This window comes from Canis lupus, chromosome 5, assembly GCF_011100685.1.
Source record: "Canis lupus familiaris isolate Mischka breed German Shepherd chromosome 5, alternate assembly UU_Cfam_GSD_1.0, whole genome shotgun sequence".
In the NCBI taxonomy this organism is placed as follows: domain Eukaryota; kingdom Metazoa; phylum Chordata; class Mammalia; order Carnivora; family Canidae; genus Canis; species Canis lupus.
The window spans coordinates 24,280,209-24,301,448 of NC_049226.1; the positions used below are offsets into that span (position 1 = coordinate 24,280,209).

Sequence of the window (21,240 nt, forward strand, 5' to 3'; positions counted from 1 at the left end):
CTCTCTCTGTCTCTCATGAATAAATAAATAAAATCTTAAAAAAAAAAAATCCAGCTTCATTTCAAAGGGATCAGGAAGGATAAACCAGCCATGTCTGTTTAATATTGGAGGAAATAATGAATTTCCTCCACTTAAGGTGACAAGTGGCTTCACGAGTTTTGTATCATTTTACAAAGCAAGATCTGTAAAGTTTAGCTAAAGGGTCATATAAACTGTACAGCTGTCTAACTACAGCTAACCAATGTTGTAACTGTTAATATTTCAGGCTTTTGACAATTGACAGTTTTTAGAGGCTGAGGGACTAGTAACAGTTGTACGGACACTTCTGCACAGAAGAAAAGAATCCAGGAGACTGATTCGGAGAAAGTATCTTATTAGAGAACCAAAGAAAAAGTAAACCTGTAACAATTTAATGCTAAAAGGAACTGAAACTAACAAGAATTTAGGTCTTTAACCAAGAAACTAAGAAATTATTATTCAAGTCTACCTCTTTCCATTCTTGACAGTGACATTTCAATCAGGCCTCAATGTAATTCTTTTCCCCTCCTAAATGAACTCCGAAAATTGCTACCTTCTGGTTTGAATATTTTTTAAAAAGTAGTGAGATTAGGCCTGCTTCAAGAGACTAGGCAGGGAGATGGCTCGGAGGGGATAGAAGCAGGGTCTTTCATCAATTCCATAACCTTTGGAGCGTCAACATTCTGTTCCAATTGTCTTGAGAAAGGAGCTCCTTGCTTGCCTCCATATGCTCAAAACCAGTTCTGACTGGCAGTGGTCCACCTAAGCAACTGAGAAACTCCATGTTCCATTTCTTGGTTCTATACAGGTAACCGGGCAAACAAAAAAAGTCCCCTGAAGTTTATCCAATCGTAATTTTGACCATTAGCCAACCTTTGTTAGTCATCTTGTACTTATATAAAAAAACAAAAAACAAAACAAAACCAAAAAAAAAAAAAAAAAAAACCAAAACACTTGAGAGTGAGCAATCTTCTTTTACTTTTAAAAAAAAAAAGTTTATATATGTGTTTTAATGTAATTTCTCTCAAATAATTTCAGAAATATCTAAATTACAATTAAACAAAAATGGTTAGGTCCTTTTTTACTTGACTCCATCTTTTATCTAATAGTATTCACTACATACGAGGTAGCCAGGATACATCAGCAAAAAAAAAAAAAAAAAAAAAAAAAGGTAAAAAATCCTACCTTCAGAGTACTTATAGCGGAGAAGACTGATAAATCTGGTAACAAACTGGGTGGCTCACTGGGTTAATAAGTGTCTGCCTTCAGCCCAGGTCATGATCTCAGGGTCCTGGGATCCAGTTCTCTGTCGGGCTCCCTGCTCAGCAGAGGGTCTGCTTCTCCCTGTGCCTTTCTCCCTGATCATGCTCTCTCTCTTAAATAAATAAATGAATAAAATCCTAAAAAACAAAATTCTGGGAAAGAGCCCTGAGTTGAGCTCTCTGCCTCTCCCTCTGCCCCTCTCCCACCTTGTGCTCTCTCACTCTCTCAAATAAAATCTTTTTTAAAAAAATACACACAACATTGTTGGTTCTCTAATGTTCACCAGATTGAGGAACTTTTCCCTTAAGGTATCTATGACTTAAAGAAATGTGATAGAAAATATTCATTTGTAAAAATATTGAAGCATTTAACTTTTCTCTACCTGAACCCTCTGAAATTCAGAAATTCTCAGTGAGCATTCTTTCTTCCAGGGCAATCACAGTCATTTTGCATAAATTCAAGAAGAATCTGTTCTCCTTATAACACATCATTGGAAATACTGATTATATTACCAAGGCTTTGACTGGAATGTCACATTTGAGAGAGACATACATAGACTCAGATATAACCAGACAGCTTTAAGAAACTAAGGTTGACTTTATGAAGCATTAGGCCAATAAAACTCCTTGGAAGTGTTGGCCTGATACCTTTCCCAGCAGCATTACTAGGTGAGTAAAGAGTGTCACTTCCTGGCAAGTGCAAGAATCTCAGGATGCTTTGGGAACCTCATGAAAAGGAATCACCCAAATCTAAAGTTACTGCAGAGATGTCTGATGGCAAGCACTTGGCTTGGCTTCTAAAAGTTCAATTGAGATTCCTTATAAAAAGCTCCAGCAAAGCAGATTCTAAAAGATCTATATGGTCAATCACTACTCTTGCTAAATTTATATAAATTATTAGAACAAGTTTGTTAAAATAAGACTCGTTTTACAAACTAGTTTTCATTTGATGATCTGATTAAAAATGACGATTACTATAGTCTTTCAACAACACATCTTTATAAGTAATAGATTTTAAGCACTTGAGACTTGACACTGGTTTCATAATTTGCTCTAACCATTAAACTATATTTTTTTCTTTGGTTTTCATCAAGGTGCCTCATATTAATTACCTGATTGCTTGTGAAACAGAGTATATGATGGCGAACACCACTTGCTATGCCATCAAGGCCTTAAATAACTCAAAATGGCATGAAGATATTTTCATTGCTGCACAAGGTGAAACAAGTGCTAGTATAAAAACAGAATGTTGTGGGACGCCTGGGTGGCTTAGCAGTTGGGCGTCTGCCTTTGGCTCAGGGAGTAATCCCAGGATTCTGGGATTGAGTCCCACTTCATGCTTCCTGCATAAAGCCTGCTTCTCCTTCTGCCTATGTCTCTGCCTCTCTCTCTCTCTCTCTCTCTCTGTCTTTCATGAATAAATAAAATCTTTAAAAACAAAACAAAACAAAATAGAATGTGGTGTATATATTCCAGATATCACCAAAACTAACAGGATTGCTCAAATCAATGCTTTAAATTACTTTCTCTTCCTTTCAGTGACTGGTTAAAACTCCTGAACTGGACGACAATTATGGCCAACTATAAAAGGTCTTTTATTCAGGCTTCTCTTTCTCATTATAATATTAACCTTATTTTGTTGTCATTTCTGGTATCTCCCTGACAGACTCCTTCACTGCCATAACTTCCAGCTGACAGACGATCCTTTCTACTCAAGGAGGTTCATACATGTTGTCTACTTTGGATTGGCTGCTTCTACCTTTGGTAACTCCATTATATTAATTCTCCATGTAAGGTGCCTAAGTGGCTCAGTCAGGTAAGTGTCAAACTCATGATTTCAGCTCAGCTCATGATCTCAGGGTCATGAAATCGAGCCCAACATCAGTCTCTGTGTTCAGCATGCCTGCTTGAGATTCTCTCACCCTCTACCCACCCCCACCCCAACTCGTGCTCACTCTTTCAAATAAATAAAATCTTAAAAGAAAAAATTCCCCACCTGACCAATGTTGACCCATAGAGAGGGACATCTCTATGTCCCTATTTAGCAGAAAGAAGTTACAAAAGATGATCTTCCACCCTCAGCAATCCTCAAGATTTAAGGGTCAAAACTGTTCAGGGGAGAATGATGTGGAAAACAGTAGAAGGAAACAGATCAAATTAAGTTTCCTTAAAACCGGTAGCCCATTGACAATACTTGAGATGGGCAGAGTATAATATTCCTTCAGGAAACTCCCAACTGTCTTAATGTTAATGCCCTACCAAAGGGAAAAACAAGCTTAGCTTGACAACAGCCAGGCCTCCAGTATCCCAAGTCTTCCTGAGTCTACTTTATTGCATGAAAATCCTTTTGGAACTCCCCTTTGTCTTTACTTCCCCTTACCCAAAGTATATCATCAGCTGCTCCTCACAGTCCTGGGGCAGCAGCTCTTCTGGCCCACAGGTCTTGTCCCAAGCTTTAGTAAAATCACCTTTTTGCAATACCCCATGCCAAAAATTTAATAATTTTTAAAAACATTTTAAAGAAAAAAGAAACCATAAAATTATTCTAAAGTTTTTTAAAATTTCTGATTAAAAATACTTCATTTAAAAGTCAATCAAAAGGAAAGAACACTGTAACAACAACAGTAACAAAAATATTCATGGATTGCCTATGCTAGACAGTGATTACTACATATTAAATTTTACTGCATAAATGATGAATAGTCTTAAAACTCTGAAGTTATATCTCAGATGAATTAGAGTATGGGGAGCACTCAGTTGGTAGAGCATGTGACCCTTGATCTAGGAATCAGGAGTTCAAGACCCACATTGGGCCCACAGCCTACTTTAATTAATTAATTACATATATAAACAAATGAGATTAAGTAGATAAAAGTGAAGCCAAACCTGTTTTCCTAGTAAGTTTTCATCTTTAAGCATATCGTAGACTTTGGTAGCTGTCTCTCTCTGCTGTGCCATCCCACTATCTCCTGTACACTCATAGGCAAAGTAAGGAAGAATATTTACAAGAATCTTTGGAAAGCAGTGTGTTAGAAGACTTTTCCAATCCTCTTGAATCTGATTAGCAATGGACTTCACCTCATCAAAACGACTTCTAATCACCAGATGTGGGATCAAAACCTTGTAACATGATCTGAAAATATAAAAATTTGAAGTATATGTTATATATAACTTACCATAGTCAAATTTTATAATATAGCTCTTAAAATAATGAAGTGCTTTACTTAGTAAACATTAGAACATCACTTTATCTAGATCACTAAGCATTCTTACTCTAATTTTAGAAGTGGAATTGAAATTAAATGAAATTAAACTCTAAATAATCAAATACAAGAAACAGATCTGAGAATATACCACACTAATTCTATGACCAAAAGCAGTGGGAACTGAATTTATGTCTTCTGCATTACCAATTTATATGAAATGAAACGTGAAAGAAAGTTAGGAATTCAAACAATGTAAATACTGTTTTTGCCAAAATGAAAAGAATAAGGGCCAATAAACACATATGAACTATTTACTCATCATCCTGATACCTAAATATTATTCTTTACTTGTTCCAAACTTCTCCATTTTCAAAATTTTCTTCTTAAAAGTTAGGAGTTTGCAAAATAAATATTTTTGTATTAAACTTTAAATCTAATAAAAATAATAACAAAGTGGTTGACAGCCAAGCAACAGAAAGGAAGAACAATTTATCTTTGTCCTAGGAAAGATTATCAAATATTAAAGCTGAAAGAGCCCTTAAAGATCTATGTAATCCCTTACTGTACAGATTGAAAACCCAAGGCCCAGGGGTATTTTCATAACTTGCTCAAAGTTACAAAGCTCATTACTGGCACAGCCAGGACCAGATCCTAAGTCTACTGATTCCCTTCAATGCACTTCAATTAAAACAAGCAGCCCTGCCTCTCACACTACACAGCCTCCCAGTTCTGTGGCATATGTGTGCATGTGTGTGTGTGTATGTTTATGTGTATGTGTGTGTAAGGTGGGGGGAAAGGAACTGCCAAACATTTCCAACTACTTTTAAAATGAATATACTTCACATGTGCCATTTGTAGACCTACCTATAGAAGTCCTCAACATTTGTGTAGTTTAGTAAAATAAAAGGGAAAGAATATAAACTATTTTCAGTATCTTGAAGATTTAGCCATTCCAAAACCAGATAATCCAAATGAGAAGCCATGAAGTCTTCTAAACATCTATATCCAAAAGTTTCAGAAACTTTCTCTAAAACCTGCACAAATCAGAAAGAAGTCAATGCTTTAAGAAACCAATGAAAAAATAAATCATTTAAATCCTTTTATTTACAAAATAACTTTGAAGCAATCATCCAACCAATGTCTTCTATACATTGATTTCCTCGTCTAGGAGATAGGGGTAATAAAACTACCTAGACTTCAGAAAGACTAAATGAGAAAAACGTATTTAATATAATTAGCACTGAGCACAGCACACAGCAAACAATAAATGTGAAATGAACAAAAATGCAAAAACATACTGTAATGCTCAACCTTTCATTATATTTCAAAGGAAGGTCTAAAGTAAAATATTGTCAGTCCTAAATCTAAATGAGAAAAATCCAACCACTATAATCCACTTAAAATAATTAGGTAGTGTAGGGGTGCCTTAGTGGGTCAGTCAGTTAAGCATCCAACTCTTGACTTTGGCTCAGGTCATGATCTCAGGGTTGTGGGACTGAGCCCCCCATCAAGGTCTATGCTCAGGGTGGGGGCTGGGGGCAGTCTACTTGGTTCTCTTCTTTTCCCTCTCCTTCTTGTCCTCCCCCTCCCAAGAAAAACAAATAAATCTTTAAAAAACAATAATAATTAGGTAATATAATAGTATACTTTAAAAACAATAACAACAACTTCTTCTAATACTGAGAGGTGAAAGTTTAACCCATGTAGGACCGATTCCCAACAGCGTGGACTATTATGAAGTTCCATGGAAATCGTGCTGAAAGAATGCTGAGTGGTCTATCAGGTCACTGATCTATCACCAGCTCATCACACGAACAGCTACAATGGAAAGGTCTAGAACTTTCCAAACTCTGACGTGGTGGAGGGCAGAGGCAAATATTTGACAACCTAGTGCTGATGCGACTGCACACTGGACCCAAGTGCTCCTTCCCTAGGCAACTTAGAAGTTTCACAGCTCTATCATTTGGCTCCTGGCCCTGCTAGATCCAAGGTTGTGACCCAAAATCTACCAGGCAAAAAACACTTGCTACTGATCTTTTCTCCATGCATTTTTCTCAATAAAAGCAATTCCAGAAGGCCTGGTCTGGACAGTAAGTCATTCATCCTGCTAGTTCAATGAATACTTTGTGAAATACTTAATATAAAAAAAATAAACAAATACTATTTAAAGAGTTACTACTTTCCAACATTCCAAATCTAAAAAACAAAACTGTCTCCAAGCTTTTAATCAGTGACACTTCAAAATAAACTTTAACTTTTTAAATTATTTAAAAGTTACCCAAGGAGGAAAATAAAAGATATGCATCCACATGTACCTTTTTAATGAGGTGAGGTTCTAATCCATTCTCTTTCACAGACTTGCACAGTGCGAACAAAGCCTGTTTTTCACAGACAGGGCTACAGCATAAAATCACAGCTACTGTCATCAGTAAAACAGATTTTCTGTTATAAATTTCATCCAAAAGTTCAGGGTTCTCAGCTCTGCAGGACTTCAAAAGAATTTTTTTTAAATACTAATATAAATATATAAACATTACAAATAAACCAGTCTAAAATTGATGTACCCATTATAATATCTAAGCAGCCACTGAGCAGTTTTTAAGATTTCATTTATCTGAGAGAGAGACAAAGAGAGAGAAAAAGCAGGGAGAGAGGCAAGGGAAGAAAACAGACTTCCTGCTGGCAGGGAGCCTGACATGGGGCTTGATCTTGGGATTCCTACGATCATGACCTGAGCCGAAGGCAGACAGAATAATACATACTTCTAGCTTAGTGATCAATCATTATAATATCCCCATAGAGGTGAACATTTTTAACTAGCTATAAAACTGATAGAAGTTTCTCAAGGCGCCTTGCTGGCTCAGTTGGTGTAACATGGGACTTTTGATCTTGGGGTTGTGAGTTCAAGCCCCATATTGGGTGTAGAGATTACTTAAAAACAAAATCTTAAAAAAAAAAAAAAAAAACAGTTTCTCTTCACATTTTGAAAACTCTGCTACTCACTGATCCTACTTCCTTTTTTTCTGGAACAGGGAAAAGTAAGAGCCAAATTCCTTTACTAAATGGCCATCACTGACGTGTCTTAAGATAGCTATGAGGTTCCCACTAAGTCAGCTCCTCCACCAATTAATTCCTTATGAGAAACCGATCTACAGACTGTAACATGTTAGTTAAAAATCTTTTACTCAGAACCAAACCCAACAAGCTAGTTGGCCTCTATACAGAGGATCTGAGTCTTTTTATAAGCTTGTTCATGACATTATGCTTCTACTAATGATGTCTAAGACAGAATTTGCTTCTTTTGATAACCATTACAATGTGGATTCATGTACTGCTCTCAAGATGTAAAACTTCCTAGGACTTTTTACGAATGAATTTCTATCAGGTCAATATTTTCCCTTTTTGCATAAGACATACTAGTCTTAAAATATATGATAGACATCTCTATTGTTTATATTATTTACATTCATTTTTCCATATTGAAACTTTTTAAAAATTGTTTATATTATTTACATTCATTTTTCCATTATATTGAAACTTTTTTGAAATTTACATTCTTCCATGCAACTATCCTTTTCAGTTTTGTGCTATCACCAATTAGACAGTATTTGGCTAGCTGTCTCACATACTTTTTACAAACACACCAAGGCACAAGTAAGTGAATAATTTCTAACATTCAGATAACCGTGCCACTTAAGAAAAATATTATTCTAAGGGCGCCTGGGTGGCTCAATCAGTTGAGTGTCTGACTCTTAGTTTCAGCACAAGTCATGTTCTCAGGGCCATGAGATCAAGTTCCTACTTGGCTTGTGCTCAATGGGGAGTCTGCTTGGTATTCTCACTCTCCCTCTGCCCTCTCACCCCCTGCTCTCGTGTGTGTGCACCCACTTTCTCTCTCAAATAAATACAATTTAAAAAAATATACTGCTCTACGAAGAAATATAGAAATCATTAGGTTGGCTTAAAAAGACCAACATAATTCTATATTCCCTATTAGAACACTGTCTTTAATCCATTTCTTCCTACCATCACTTGCTCTCCAAATTAGCTTCTAATTAGATCTTATAAGAAATGATATTTTAAGAAGATTGAAATCATATCAAGTAACTTTTCCAACCACAGAAGTATAATATCAATTAGGAAAAAAAAAAGACAAAAACACAAACACAAGGAAGCTAAACAACATGCTACTAAACTACCAATGGGTAACTGAAGAAATCAAAGAGGAAATAAAAAACAAACAAACATGGAAACAAAACTGGAAATACAATGTTCCAAAATCCTTGGGACACAGCAAAAGCAGTTTTAAAAAGGAAGTTCAGAGCAATATCTCAAGAAAACAACAAAAAATCTCTAATAAGCAACCTAACTTTATACCAATGGAACTAGAAAAAGAAGAACAAAGGCCAAAACTGGTAGAAGGAAGGAAATAATAAAACTTAGAGAGAAAATAAATAAAAGAGACTGAAAAGAAAACAAAAAGAAAAAGAAGAAGAAAGAAAGAAAAGAAAAAAAAAAAAGATTGGGTGCCTGGGTGGCTCAGTCAGTGAAGTGTCTGCCTTGGGCTCAAGTCATAATCCAGGGTCCTGGGACCAAGCCACGGGTTGGGCTCCTTGCTCACTGGGGAGCCTGCTTCTCTCTCTCTCTCTCTGCCATTCCCCCTACTTGTTTTTTCTAATAAATGAATAAAATCTTAAAAAAAAAAAAATCTAAATGTGTGAGACCTGAAACCATAAAATTCCTTAAAGAAAAAAACATGGGCAGTAATCTCTTGGACATTGACCTTAGTAATATCTGTCTGAATGTGTCTCTTCAGGCAAAGAAAACTAAAGCAAAAATAAACTATTGAGACTAGGCCAAAATAAAAAGCTTTTGCACACCAAAGGAAACCATCAACAAAACTAAAAGGCAGAAGATATTGGCAAATGAGATATCTGATAAGGAATTAACAGCCAAAATATTTCTAACTTCTACAACTCAACATCCAAAAATCACTTTGATTAAAAAATGGGCAGAGGACCTGAATAGACATTTTTTCAAAAATATCCAGATGGCCAACAGACACATAAAAGATGCTCAACATCACTCATCATCAGTAAAATGCAAATTAAAATCAGAGATATCACTGTCAGAATGGGTGGTATCAGGAATTCAAGAAATAACAAGTACTGGTTGGATGTGGAGAAAAGGTAGGCATGCAAGCTGGTGTAGCCACTGTGGAAAACAGTATGGAGGTTCCTCAAAAAATTAAAAATGGGAATTCCCTATGATCCACTAATTACTCAAAGTGCTCACTCAAAGAAATAAAAACACTAGCTTGAAAGATACATGCACTCCTATACAATATTTACAATATCCAAGTCATGGAAGTAACCCAGTGTCCACTGACGAATGAATGGAAAAAGATGTGACTGGTGGGAGGGTATGTGTGCAGGTATGTGCGTGTGAAAGATGGAATATTACTTAGCCATAGAAAACTAAGATCTTGACATTTACAACAAATGGACCTAGAAGATGTTATGCTAAGTTAAAAAAAAAAAAAAGACAAACCCCATATGATTTCACTTACATGTGGAATCTAAGAAACAAAACAAATAAACAAACAAAAAATTAGACTATAAATACAGAGAACTAATGGTTGTCAAAAGGGAGGTGGGTGAGGGAATGGGTGAAAGAGAGAATGGAGATTAACAGATACAAATCTCTATCTATAAAATAAGTAGGTCACAGAGATGAAAAACACAGCATAGGAAATACACTCAATAATAGTGTAACAATGCTGTTTGGTGACTACACTTATGATGACCTTGGGTAATATATAGAATTACTATATTATATACTTGAAACTAATATAACATTGTAGGTTAACTATACTTCAATTTTAAAAATTTTTTTGATTAAAAAAAGGAAGCCATCTGTACTCCTATAAAAACTCAGTAAATTTTGTTTTTCCTACAAAAATAGTACATATGAGTTGAACCAAAAGAAATTGTAAAAAAAAAAAAAAAGAAAGAAAAGAAATTGTGATTATTGGGCCAATTCTAACTCACTTCAATTAGTTCACAGTTGTTTTAGTAAATTGGTGGATGCAAACTGTCTTAGGCCACACTTGGCAAAGTAACATATGGCATATTGATAAGAATTATATGATAATAGCAAATACACAGTGCTAAAATTACCACTTCTATCATTCCTTCCTGAGCTTTCAAGTACGCATTTTCAAAAGCTGTCTGCTGAAGCTTCAAAGGAAGTGCCTTCAATAATGTGGAAGAACCTCCATGTTTCATATCCTGGAATAACCTTAAAAAATAAAAAAAGCAAAATAGTTTTTTACCTTAAACACTATTTTCCAAAGCATATTATGGGACACAAATCACACTGTGAGATATACTAACATACTGGGCCTTCTTTCAATAAACCTAGTGAAATCTAAGCCCATTTAAACAGGTTCAGATACAATGCTTAATATTAGGTTTTTAGCATATACTCCATTTCCTCCTAGAACTGAGAGGGTCTCAAAAAATCTTTTAGCTTATTACTCAAGTAGTCTTGAACTCAAACTAGCCCATAAAGGTGACCAATTAGAGGAAGCCTCAAACTCCTGTCGACTTGTTGTCATTTTAAAAAGTGATGTTATCCCAGGGTGCCTGAGGTAGTTCAGTCAGTTAAGTGTCTCTTGATCTCAGTTCAGGTCTTGATCTCAGATCTTGAGTTCAAGCCCCATCCTGGGGGCTTTGAAAAAAAAAAAAGAAAGAAAAAAAGGTGATCTTATCCCACAAAGTAGATAGCTTTAAGCCTTAGTGATCTATTTAAATTTTTATGTGATGGAGAAGAGCTGAACAAAGCTTTCATACTTTTTGGTGTTCCTGAATCCTCCAGTTTCTCTAACATCTCTTACAGTAGACCAATATTAAATATCACCAATAACCAGAAAACAAAAAAATCTCAACAAATGTTATATTCATGCCATTCTTGAATTTATACATTTTTCAAATCTTAAAGAGGCTTCTGACCACTGCTCTGCTTCATTATACTTCACTGTGTTTCTCCATACCCCTAGATCTTTAACTTCAGTGGGTATTCCCATCTTTTAAGGACTTGGGAGTCTTGAAGTAAAGTTCATGTTCATTAGCAACCCTTAAAACACAAGCCCTGAAGAGAATCCCATACCTGAGGAATTAGACACAATTCCAATTTGAGAAAATACTACTGTCAGATATTCAAACTGTTCACATATTAGGTTTATCTAACACATACATTTATGTGACTGCTGGGGCAATTTCTTTATAGCAATCTTTATTTATTGATCACCTATATCTGAATAGTAAAGTTACTCAAATGATTTTCAGTTTTGGTGATTTTAAAGCATAATTTAACTTCCTTTTTCAAATACTAATTTATTTTATAAATTACTGAACACCTACCACATGCCATTATTGTTTTTGGTGCTCAGTATACAGCAATGAACAAAACAGACAAAAAACTAATGCCTTCTAGAAGCTTCTATTTTAGGTAGATGTGTTATATTTAAAACAACGTTCCAAGTAGTCATTCATGCTACTGAGAAAAACAAAGAAGAGGTACTTTATCTGCAGGGAGTGTAAGGTGGAAAAGGCAGAGACAGGTTACAATTTAGATTTTAAAAATAAAATAAATAAATAAATAAATAAATAAATAAATAAATAAAATTTAAAAAAATAAAAAATAAATTAAAAAAGATTTTAAAAATCAACTGGACAACCTGATAAACATGTAGTGCTAGGAAATTAATATTGCTTCTTCAAGTATTCAAACACTACACAGGTCGCTACAATAGAATTACTCCAGTGCCTAACTATATATTCATTCAAATAAATATAATTGCAATTAGCACAATGTAAAATGTGCTAATCTTCATTTTACAAACTCATGTAAAAATCACAGTAATAATATCCAACCATTCAATAAGTCCCATAAGTGGCAGTAGACACAGCTCATTCAACTCCACCTCTTCACTAGCTCTATGGCACTGACCAAGTTACTGTCTCTCGAAGCCACTTTTCATTTGTAAACTGGAGGAATTAGTGGTATCTCAGTGATAGAACTGTCAGAATTAAGAGAAAACATAAATGCCAAGCACATGGTATATGCTCAGGAAATCTTGGCTATTTTTTGTACAACAAGCTGTGCTACACATGACATTAACCCCTGCAACACCCCAGACACATCAGGAATCTAGACCCATTACCTATTGATTGACTCTGCAGCCAACATGCTAACTTGATGATGATTATCAGCAAGAAAATGTGGAAATACTTCATTTACAGGGAAGTCTTTTCCCATCACATTAAGAATAGCCCATTTTGAATAAGGATCAGCCTATGGGAAAAGAACAACTGGTGTTAAATATGAGAGAAAAATCATCCAGTTACAAACAGAAACAAGGGCTACTTTAAAATTTTTAATGGAGAACTTACTAACAATTAACATGAAATAACTCACCTCAAGCAAAGTTTTAAGGCATTTTACTAGTGCCATTCTTACAGAGAAAGTGCATTTCCCCTCTTTTGCTAAGTGCCTGAAACAAAAGTGTTTGAAAGTCAAATAATTATTCCAATAAAAGCATAGTCAAAAAATTATTGGATATTACACTTAGTCTTACATTCTTATCCTCCCATACTAAAATTTCTTTCCATATTAAATTTAATTCTCATGTGGCACACGCTGGTCAATATTCTCAACTTTCGTTAAGAAAGTTAGTTTGAGGGACACCTGGGTGGCTCAGTGGTTGGGTACCTGCCTTCAGCTCAGGTCATGATCCTGGGATCCAGGATCAAGTCGCACATCAGGCTCCCTGTGAGGAGCCAGCTTCTCCCTCTGCCTATGTCTCTGTCTCTCTCCCTCTCTCTCGGTCTTGTCTCTCATGAGTAAATAAATAAATCTTAAAAAAAAAAAAAAAAAGAGAAAGAAAGAAAGATAGTTTGAAAATGAGTTCATTTGGGGCCCCTGGGTGGCTCAGTCACTTAAGCATCTGCCTTCAGCTCAGGTAAGGATCCCAGGTGCCTGAGATTAAGCCCCACAATGGGCTCCCTGCTCAGCTGGGAGTCTGCTTCTCCCTCACCCTTTTGCCGCTCCCCCTGCTCATGCTCTCTCTCTTGCTCACTCTCTCAAATGAATAAAATCTTAAAAAAAAAAAAAAGTTCATTTTAATATACATTGTTTTATGATTATGACTCTTCTATGGGCTATCATACTTCAGCATACCATGTTTAAACTTACATTAAAAGGAAATCATTTGTAAAGTTTCATTCTTATATCAAAGATTTCAAAACCAAATTCTATACTGATTCAGAAGTCCTTATCAATCAAGTGGGTTCAAGAGTTCTAAACTACATGTGTGTTCTTATGTAAGTATCATAAAGTTACATCACACAGTGACTACATGCATAAAATAAACAGAAGCTGACAAGGCCAATGTGTTCACTAGTTCTTCAAGCAATGAAGGAGGAAAACAGAAGCTACACACTACTGTTGTTAAAGGTTGTATACAGTTACATGCAAGGATTAGCATAAATCACTACGTAGAAATGCAAAGTTTGTAATTGTATCCAGAGCAGCAAAAGAACATTAAGAACTCCACAAAAACTCTGTACCTACCAAAATGCTCCAATCACTGTTAGAAACTGCCCTTGAGCATCCCTTGTGTTTTCAGCATCCATATTGCCTTGACACAGGTTCCTCACTATATGAACAATGTGGTTTAAAACTGCCTTACAAACATCCTGGTCACGTCGATACAAAGAACACACATTGCTGCAGTGGAAAAAATTTAACTTTGTAAGTGTAACAGAACATACCTATTAGCTTATAAATTTAAAGTGAACACAACACATGGCTTTAATTTCTTACGATAGTGGTTTTAGAAGTTCAACAACCTCTTCCATTGGCAAAGGATATTCTTCTCCAGGAAGCTCCTTCAAAAGCACTAGATACTAAGATAGTTGAAGAGAAAAAAAATCATTTTTTTCATAAATGATTTACTAAGTATAAATGTAACCATAAATTCAGCCATTAATGCATGCACATGTATACACACACACATACACGGTGAATTTTCAAAAGAGGCAGTACAGTAATAAAGAGGTCTGAAGTTAAACAGAGCTGGATTCCAATGCCAGCACTACAACCTGTTACCTGCATAGTTAAAAACTTACCTTGTCACCTGAGCCTCTGTACTCGCACCTATAAAATAGGGATATAGCCCTTAGCTGGCCAGATTGCTGTGAGGACTAAAGGAAATGAATGTAAATGTCTACTATTTATTGTAGGAATTCATTAAGTAGATAGCTGTTACTACTGTTGGGATTAAGAGCTTGAGCAAGAATCTGAAATTACTGTTAATGTCTCTATGCTCCAAAAATAATGCTTGAAGATAAAACTTAATGGTTAAAAACTGTTCTATGAATGAATTTTGGACAGTGGAGATAATTGTGGGCAGGGAAAAAGTAGAATACCCTCAGTTATCTTCCTATGAAGCGATCTTATAGGGTTCTCTATGCTACCGTTGGTACCAAGGACCACTCAGCAACTACAGGTATAATCATGGTAGTTGGGCAGCCCGGGTTGCTCAGTGGTTTAGCACCACCTTCAGCCCAGGGCCTGATCCTGGAGACCGGGGATCGAGTACCACGTCAGGCTTCTTGCATGGAGCCTGCTTCTCCCTCAGCCTGTGTCTCTGACTCTCTCTCTCTGTGTCTCTCATGAATAAATAAATAAAATCTTTAAAAAAAAAAATCATGGTAGTTATAACAAGGCAGCCAGTTCCTGAGAGCTGCCAAATCCCTTTCTAGTTATAGTAAGAAATCAGAAGGCATTTTTCTCTATCATGTACATGTAGAAAAATGTTTCTTATTCCTTTTCAGATATTATAAAAGAAGATTAAATTGGACCATCTTAAATATTCGTGTTGAGAATCACATGTGTGATGTTATTAATTAAGTGTCTTGAACTGATTTTAAGCACCAAGGCCTCAAGAAAAGTACACAGACCTCCTCATTGGTCAGAGCTGGATACTTGACTAGTTTGCCAGGGTCAAAACCAGGGTATCAAACAGGATTCAACCAAGCATGTTTGCTGGGGTCAGAGGATCAACCCACTTATTCACTGCAGCTGAAACATGACGAGAGATTCTGGCACGGACTCAACCTACCTGACCACGAAAGGTTCTAATCAGGGAATTCCCCTGGCATGTTTCCTAAGGGCTGAGGAAACAAAGGCATATGTGCCAATCCACTGGGACTGGGGACATGACCACAGACTCACCCAGCAGATTTGCTGAGCCAGAGGCTCCCTCTCAATGTTCACCAGTGCTGGGGCAAGGAGGATGGCCTCCATGGTCAGGAGGTACATTACATGTAAGAATTCTGAGTGAATATACTGTACTGAAGGTGAGTGGGAAGCCAGCTTTCTTCCCGTTGGGAAAGGGAGCTACAAATACGGACAGAGAAAAAACACAAATTCTACGATGTTGGACTGGAAATGAAGATATCTATCTGTATATGGATAGACTGGGGGTGGGGGGTAGGGCAGGAGAGGGATTTCTTTTCTAGTATTCTCACCAAAACCTAAATCTAAATCTAATAATTATGAGGAAATAGACAAACCTAACATGAGGGCTTTTGGAGAACAAATGGCTGTCCTATTCAAAAATACGAAGGTCAGGAAAGGTAAGGAAAAACTAAGGAACTATTCCAGGTTCAGAAACTGAATAGACCTGACACCTAAATGCAATGACATAATGTTAGTTTCCTGATTATACTGTGCGTATATAGGACAGTATTACTGTTTTTGGCAAACACGCACCAAAGTACAAGGGCATCACATCAGCAACTTAATCTCAAAATGTTTCAGAAAAAAAGACGTATGTGTGCATGCACCCAGAGGGAGAAAATCAAACAGCAGATTTAGTAAAATGTTAACTGTGGAAGTGTATGAAAGGAATAGAATTCTGTAACTTTACTGTCACTTCAAAATTATATCAATATATATTAAACTGTATATTAGCAAACTAGAATTTAAATAAAAACAGAAAGAAAATTTTTAAAGCAAAAAAAACTTTAAAGTATATAGATTAAGGTCAAGGCAAGATTCAGAGCTCAACTACAAGGTTATGTATTATTTTTACATCAGAGTCTGTTTCCTAGCCTACTATAAAATAATTTATAATTAATAACTCAAAATAATAAATCTATCCAAAGTCCATGCAAGTCCATTCAGTATCCACTTAAAATTTTTTCACAGTACATTAAAAGAAAAACTGTATTTTATAACTAGCATCAGACTCATTCCTCAAGGAAGCAATTTCAAACCATCAGAGGGACTGTAGGATTCTTACAAATCAGTCTGTTAACATTTATCCAGCAACAACAGGCAGAACTGAAGATATGTCACTTTCCCTTAACTCACCATGTGCAGATGGAGAGATTTACTAGGGTCGAGCACGCTAGAATCAATTAACATTAACAATTTCCTCCGAATGTCAGCTGCTCTAAATGACACAGTGCTGGTCTGAGCAGTAGTTACACACACACACAAGAACTTGAGCATGTCTAAGAAAAGCAGATCTTGCTTTGACAGATGTTCTTCAGCTAAAGGATTCATGGCACCTAAAAATAAAAAGCACTTATTAAAACTAAGAAAGGGATGCAGCAAACACATATATTGAATATTAGCTCAAATATCCTCTGATCTACCAAAAAAGAGAAGTTATCCTAGGATTCTGTCATCAAGAAATAATCTATGGGAAAATTTATACAAACAAACTTATTGCAATACTGATAATTATAGAGAAATAAAACGGAGTCTAAATTTCTGGCAAAAAAAATGGTAAACTGAACTATGATAAATATGTTAATTGGGATATTATGAAGTCATTACAAAGGATAATTATCAATACAATAACTGAATGAGAAAATGCTATAATTGTTAAAAGAAAATGAACAAGCCATAAAAAAGCATTTGAATGTTGATGCTGATTGTAATAACAGATAAAGACTAACAGTGATGGCCCTATGAGTATTTTCATTCTCCTGCTTTCTGTTTTCCAAATAATCCATGATATGGTTCTATATTTTTAGTAAATATGTTGAACTCCTGTCATGAAGAATAAAACAACTAATAAAATTCAATCAAAAATCAGAGAAATCTAAAGTATACAGAAAAGAACAAACATAATAGACTATACAAGGGAAAATAAAATGAGCATAATATTGGTATCTATGAGGCCTTTTATAATGCCAAGTCATTACAGAAAGGTAAAAGAAATCCCAAGCAGGAAATATGTATTTACCAATAGTACTCTGGCCCTCTCCAGATACATTTGCATCACTAGCACTGCCAGCAGGGGAATCACTGAATAGATTCATGGATGACTGATCTTCCATCTCCATCAGATTGTCATCAGTATCGTCTTCCATTGATTCTACTTCTCCAAAGTCAAATGGCTTTCTGATAAAGGACGCCTTCAAAGAAGAAAAAGAAGTGCTCAAACTGGCTTCTTTCAGTAGCATGATGCAGTTAAAATTCATCTATTCAAACAAATCAACATTCACGTGTATGAACACTGCAGTATTATTTCTATTAAGTGTCCAACAATAAAAAATGGATATATAAATCATTACATCAATATAATAATAATATGCAACCCTTTAAAATAATTTTGGTTTTTTTTTAAGTTTTATTTGAGAGAGAGGGAGATAGTGTGCCAAGTAGAGGTGGGGGATGCTGGAAGGATAGGAGGAGGGGAGGGAGAGAGAATCTTAAGCAGGTTCCACACACAGCACAGAGCCTGAGGTGGGCCTCAATCTCAAAGTTCAGAGATCGCGACCTGAGCCGAAACCAAGAGTTGGACATTCAACCAACTGAGCCATCCAGGCACCCCTTTTGTTTTTATTTTTAAGGATAGATGATTATTTTAAATTCTGGTACAGTATTACACAGAAATACATATAAGCCTGAATAATTAGTTTCCAATCATTCAGTCTGTTATTAATTATTGAAAATCTATAAGTTGAGCAGTATGTAAGGTCCTGACATTAAGTAGCAAACAATATGTTCTTTCTGAAAGCCAAGTAATTTTAATTTTCCATATTTAAAAAACCATGAGATGACACATATTGTGAGATGTATCCCTACTGAAGAGAGATATCAATGAAAAAATATCTTAGAATCAATGAAATGAGTTGGTAAAACAAACATACTTACCAAACTTCTACATATATCTGCAATATCATTCATTAGCTTTGATGTCAACAATCGCAGGAAAAATCGAGATGCTATCTTATTTGGACTGGGCTGTAATTAAGTCAAAAAGCAAGCAAAAACAAAAAAAAAAGGTTATTCTTGGCAGATAATATTTTCTCTTTTTTTTAAAGACTTGATTTATTCATGAGAGACAGACAGACAGAGACATAAGCAGAGGGATAAGCAGGCTTCATGCAGGAAGCCTGATGTGGGACTCGATCCCAGAGTCCTGGGATTATGCCTTGAGCCAAAGGCAGACGCTCAACCACTGAGCCACCCAAGTGTGCCTATTTTCTCTTATCTTAAATGAAATACAGATTTTTTTTTTTTGCACTGGAAATTCTCTACTATAAGAAGCATGGATAAATACTTTATTATCAGGACCAAGATATAAATCACATTAAAAACACTAACCCCATTTCTTCAAGTAATAATTATGGCACATGGAAGTAAGTTGTATATAAATGTTAAAGTAAAATACCAACTACTGACCTTAAATTAAGTAATAATTGTAAGTTAGAGTTTTTTTTCTTCCACTTCTCTCCTCCCCATTTACAAAAGAACATAGAAAAATACAATTTTTTCAAGTAAAAAAAATTACAAAATCATAAATATATGCTGATAATATGGTTATATAGCCATGTAGTTATCATTAACTTTCAAAAAACCATTTTTTCCAACTATTACCATCATTCTGGCCTGGCTCGACTAAACTGTAGGCTTCTTCCAATCAAAATAAAGATTGCACAGAGTAACACTCTTTCTACCAAGTGTTCTATGAGACACTTTGGGCAAAAGAGAGTAATATGTATGCTGCAATGATCTTCATGGAGATTGCTCACCCCACTACAGTGATACGTGCATCACACAGCTAGTAGTCAACATTCTTATTAAACGAACAAAAATATGCTGATGGTAAAAGAGTCGCCTATGTAGTTGTATATAAAAGTGGCAAAATAACCTCAGAAACTTTCCTGAAATGATGAAATTACTTCATGAGAAACTCAGATTACCTGTTGCTTTATTCCTTTGGTTGCTACTTTTTTTTTTTTTTAAGATTTTATTTATTTATTCATGAGAGACACAGAGAGAGAGGCAAAGACATAGGCAGAGGGAGAAGCAGGCTCCCTGCAGGGAGCCCGATGCGGGACTTGATCCCAGGACCCCGGGATCACAACCTGAGCCAAAGGCAGACACTCAACTGCTAAGCCACCCAGGCATCCCCTAGTCGCTACTTTTATTTGCCATTCAATTTGATTTTAAATCAGTGTATAAACTTATGAATGGACCAAAAAATCAGTAACACCACGAAGTAGTTATCAACCTTGTAGATGGACCACACAGTCAAGTAAGAACACCATCTTACCTTCATACAGTTACACAAGCAACTAGTACAGAGGTTCATCATATTTCTCAGTGAAACAATCCTAGATTCCTCATGTGTCTTGTTTTTAAACAGAGTGATACTTTCTCCTGCACACTGCATCAGAGACTATTAATAAAAGAAGGAAAATCCAGACTCGAGTTAAAATTATAGTTGTGTGATTACCTTTTAAAGTTTCACTTATGAAGTAAAATTAAGTGTTTTTGGAAGTTATACTTGGTTATATAGTGTAATTAAAAATCATGGTAACAATTTTTTTAATGACCTTATGCCCTTACAAATCACACCACTGACTGAACAAGAACTCAGAGATGGAAGGCAGTTTCACGCTTGGAGCTGACCCACGTAACAGTCAAGGATTCTTTAGGACAATTGATCACAGGAAAAACTTTTAAAAAGTGCCCATAAAAATCAGTATTTTTGTTAGTAAAATTAAATGTAATGCATTATCTCAATTACTCTATTTATAGTTGGCTTAAAATAACTGTAATTGTTAAGAACAGAGAGTATCGTTTCTTTCACATAGCATAAATGAAAGAAAAGACCTAACCTACCTAAAAGTTTTGTTTTTTCAAGCCAATATACCAATTTCCCCAAGCATACATTTCACTCAAATTTCTCCACAACTTTACCAGAATAAATTTTCATACCTTGGCTTTCTGGAATAATTCTGATGTATATGCCTCCTCTTCTGTTATTACACTTACAGAGCAATAGCAGCCGAGAACACCCACCAAAAGACTTGAACACCGGATAAGCGTCTCTGCATCTGTAGTCTTAAAGACAAAAAAAAAAAAAAATACTTGTTTCATTATTGAGTACTCCATGATTATCTTTTCTAAGAACAAATTTATGTACATCTTGAGAAGTTTAGTTAACTGAGTTAATAGTGACATGATATTGGTGATCTCTGAAAAGATCTTAGATATCCCTGCAGAGTTGTGATAACTAGGATTCACAATTATCTCCTGACAGCCAAGTCAGGTATCTATCTCCTCTGAAATTGGCAGAGTACTGCACACTTAGGTCCTTAACACTGGAGGCTGGGAGGAAAGAAAAAAAAAAAAAGGTAGACAAATGAAAGTCTATA

General features: G+C 35.6%; 1 protein-coding gene and 1 long non-coding RNA gene across 2 annotated transcripts in view; one reads left to right on the forward strand and one right to left on the reverse strand.

Annotated features, from left to right (window-relative positions):
- Positions 1–21,240, reverse strand: part of ATM (ATM serine/threonine kinase) — a 114,638-nt gene that overhangs the window by 61,721 nt on the left and 31,677 nt on the right. Inside the window, 13 exon segments of the mRNA NM_001130828.1 lie at positions 4,167–4,413; positions 5,351–5,520; positions 6,802–6,975; positions 10,666–10,786; positions 12,714–12,844; positions 12,968–13,043; positions 14,123–14,278; positions 14,375–14,457; positions 16,931–17,130; positions 17,814–17,985; positions 18,728–18,817; positions 20,133–20,258; positions 20,801–20,926. Coding sequence (NP_001124300.1) covers positions 4,167–4,413; positions 5,351–5,520; positions 6,802–6,975; positions 10,666–10,786; positions 12,714–12,844; positions 12,968–13,043; positions 14,123–14,278; positions 14,375–14,457; positions 16,931–17,130; positions 17,814–17,985; positions 18,728–18,817; positions 20,133–20,258; positions 20,801–20,926 — 1,872 coding nt within the window.
- Positions 720–17,978, forward strand: LOC111095857. Its single transcript, XR_005359328.1, has 4 exons — positions 720–826; positions 1,713–1,949; positions 2,947–3,096; positions 15,388–17,978. It is a non-coding gene; the product is annotated as an uncharacterized LOC111095857 (long non-coding RNA).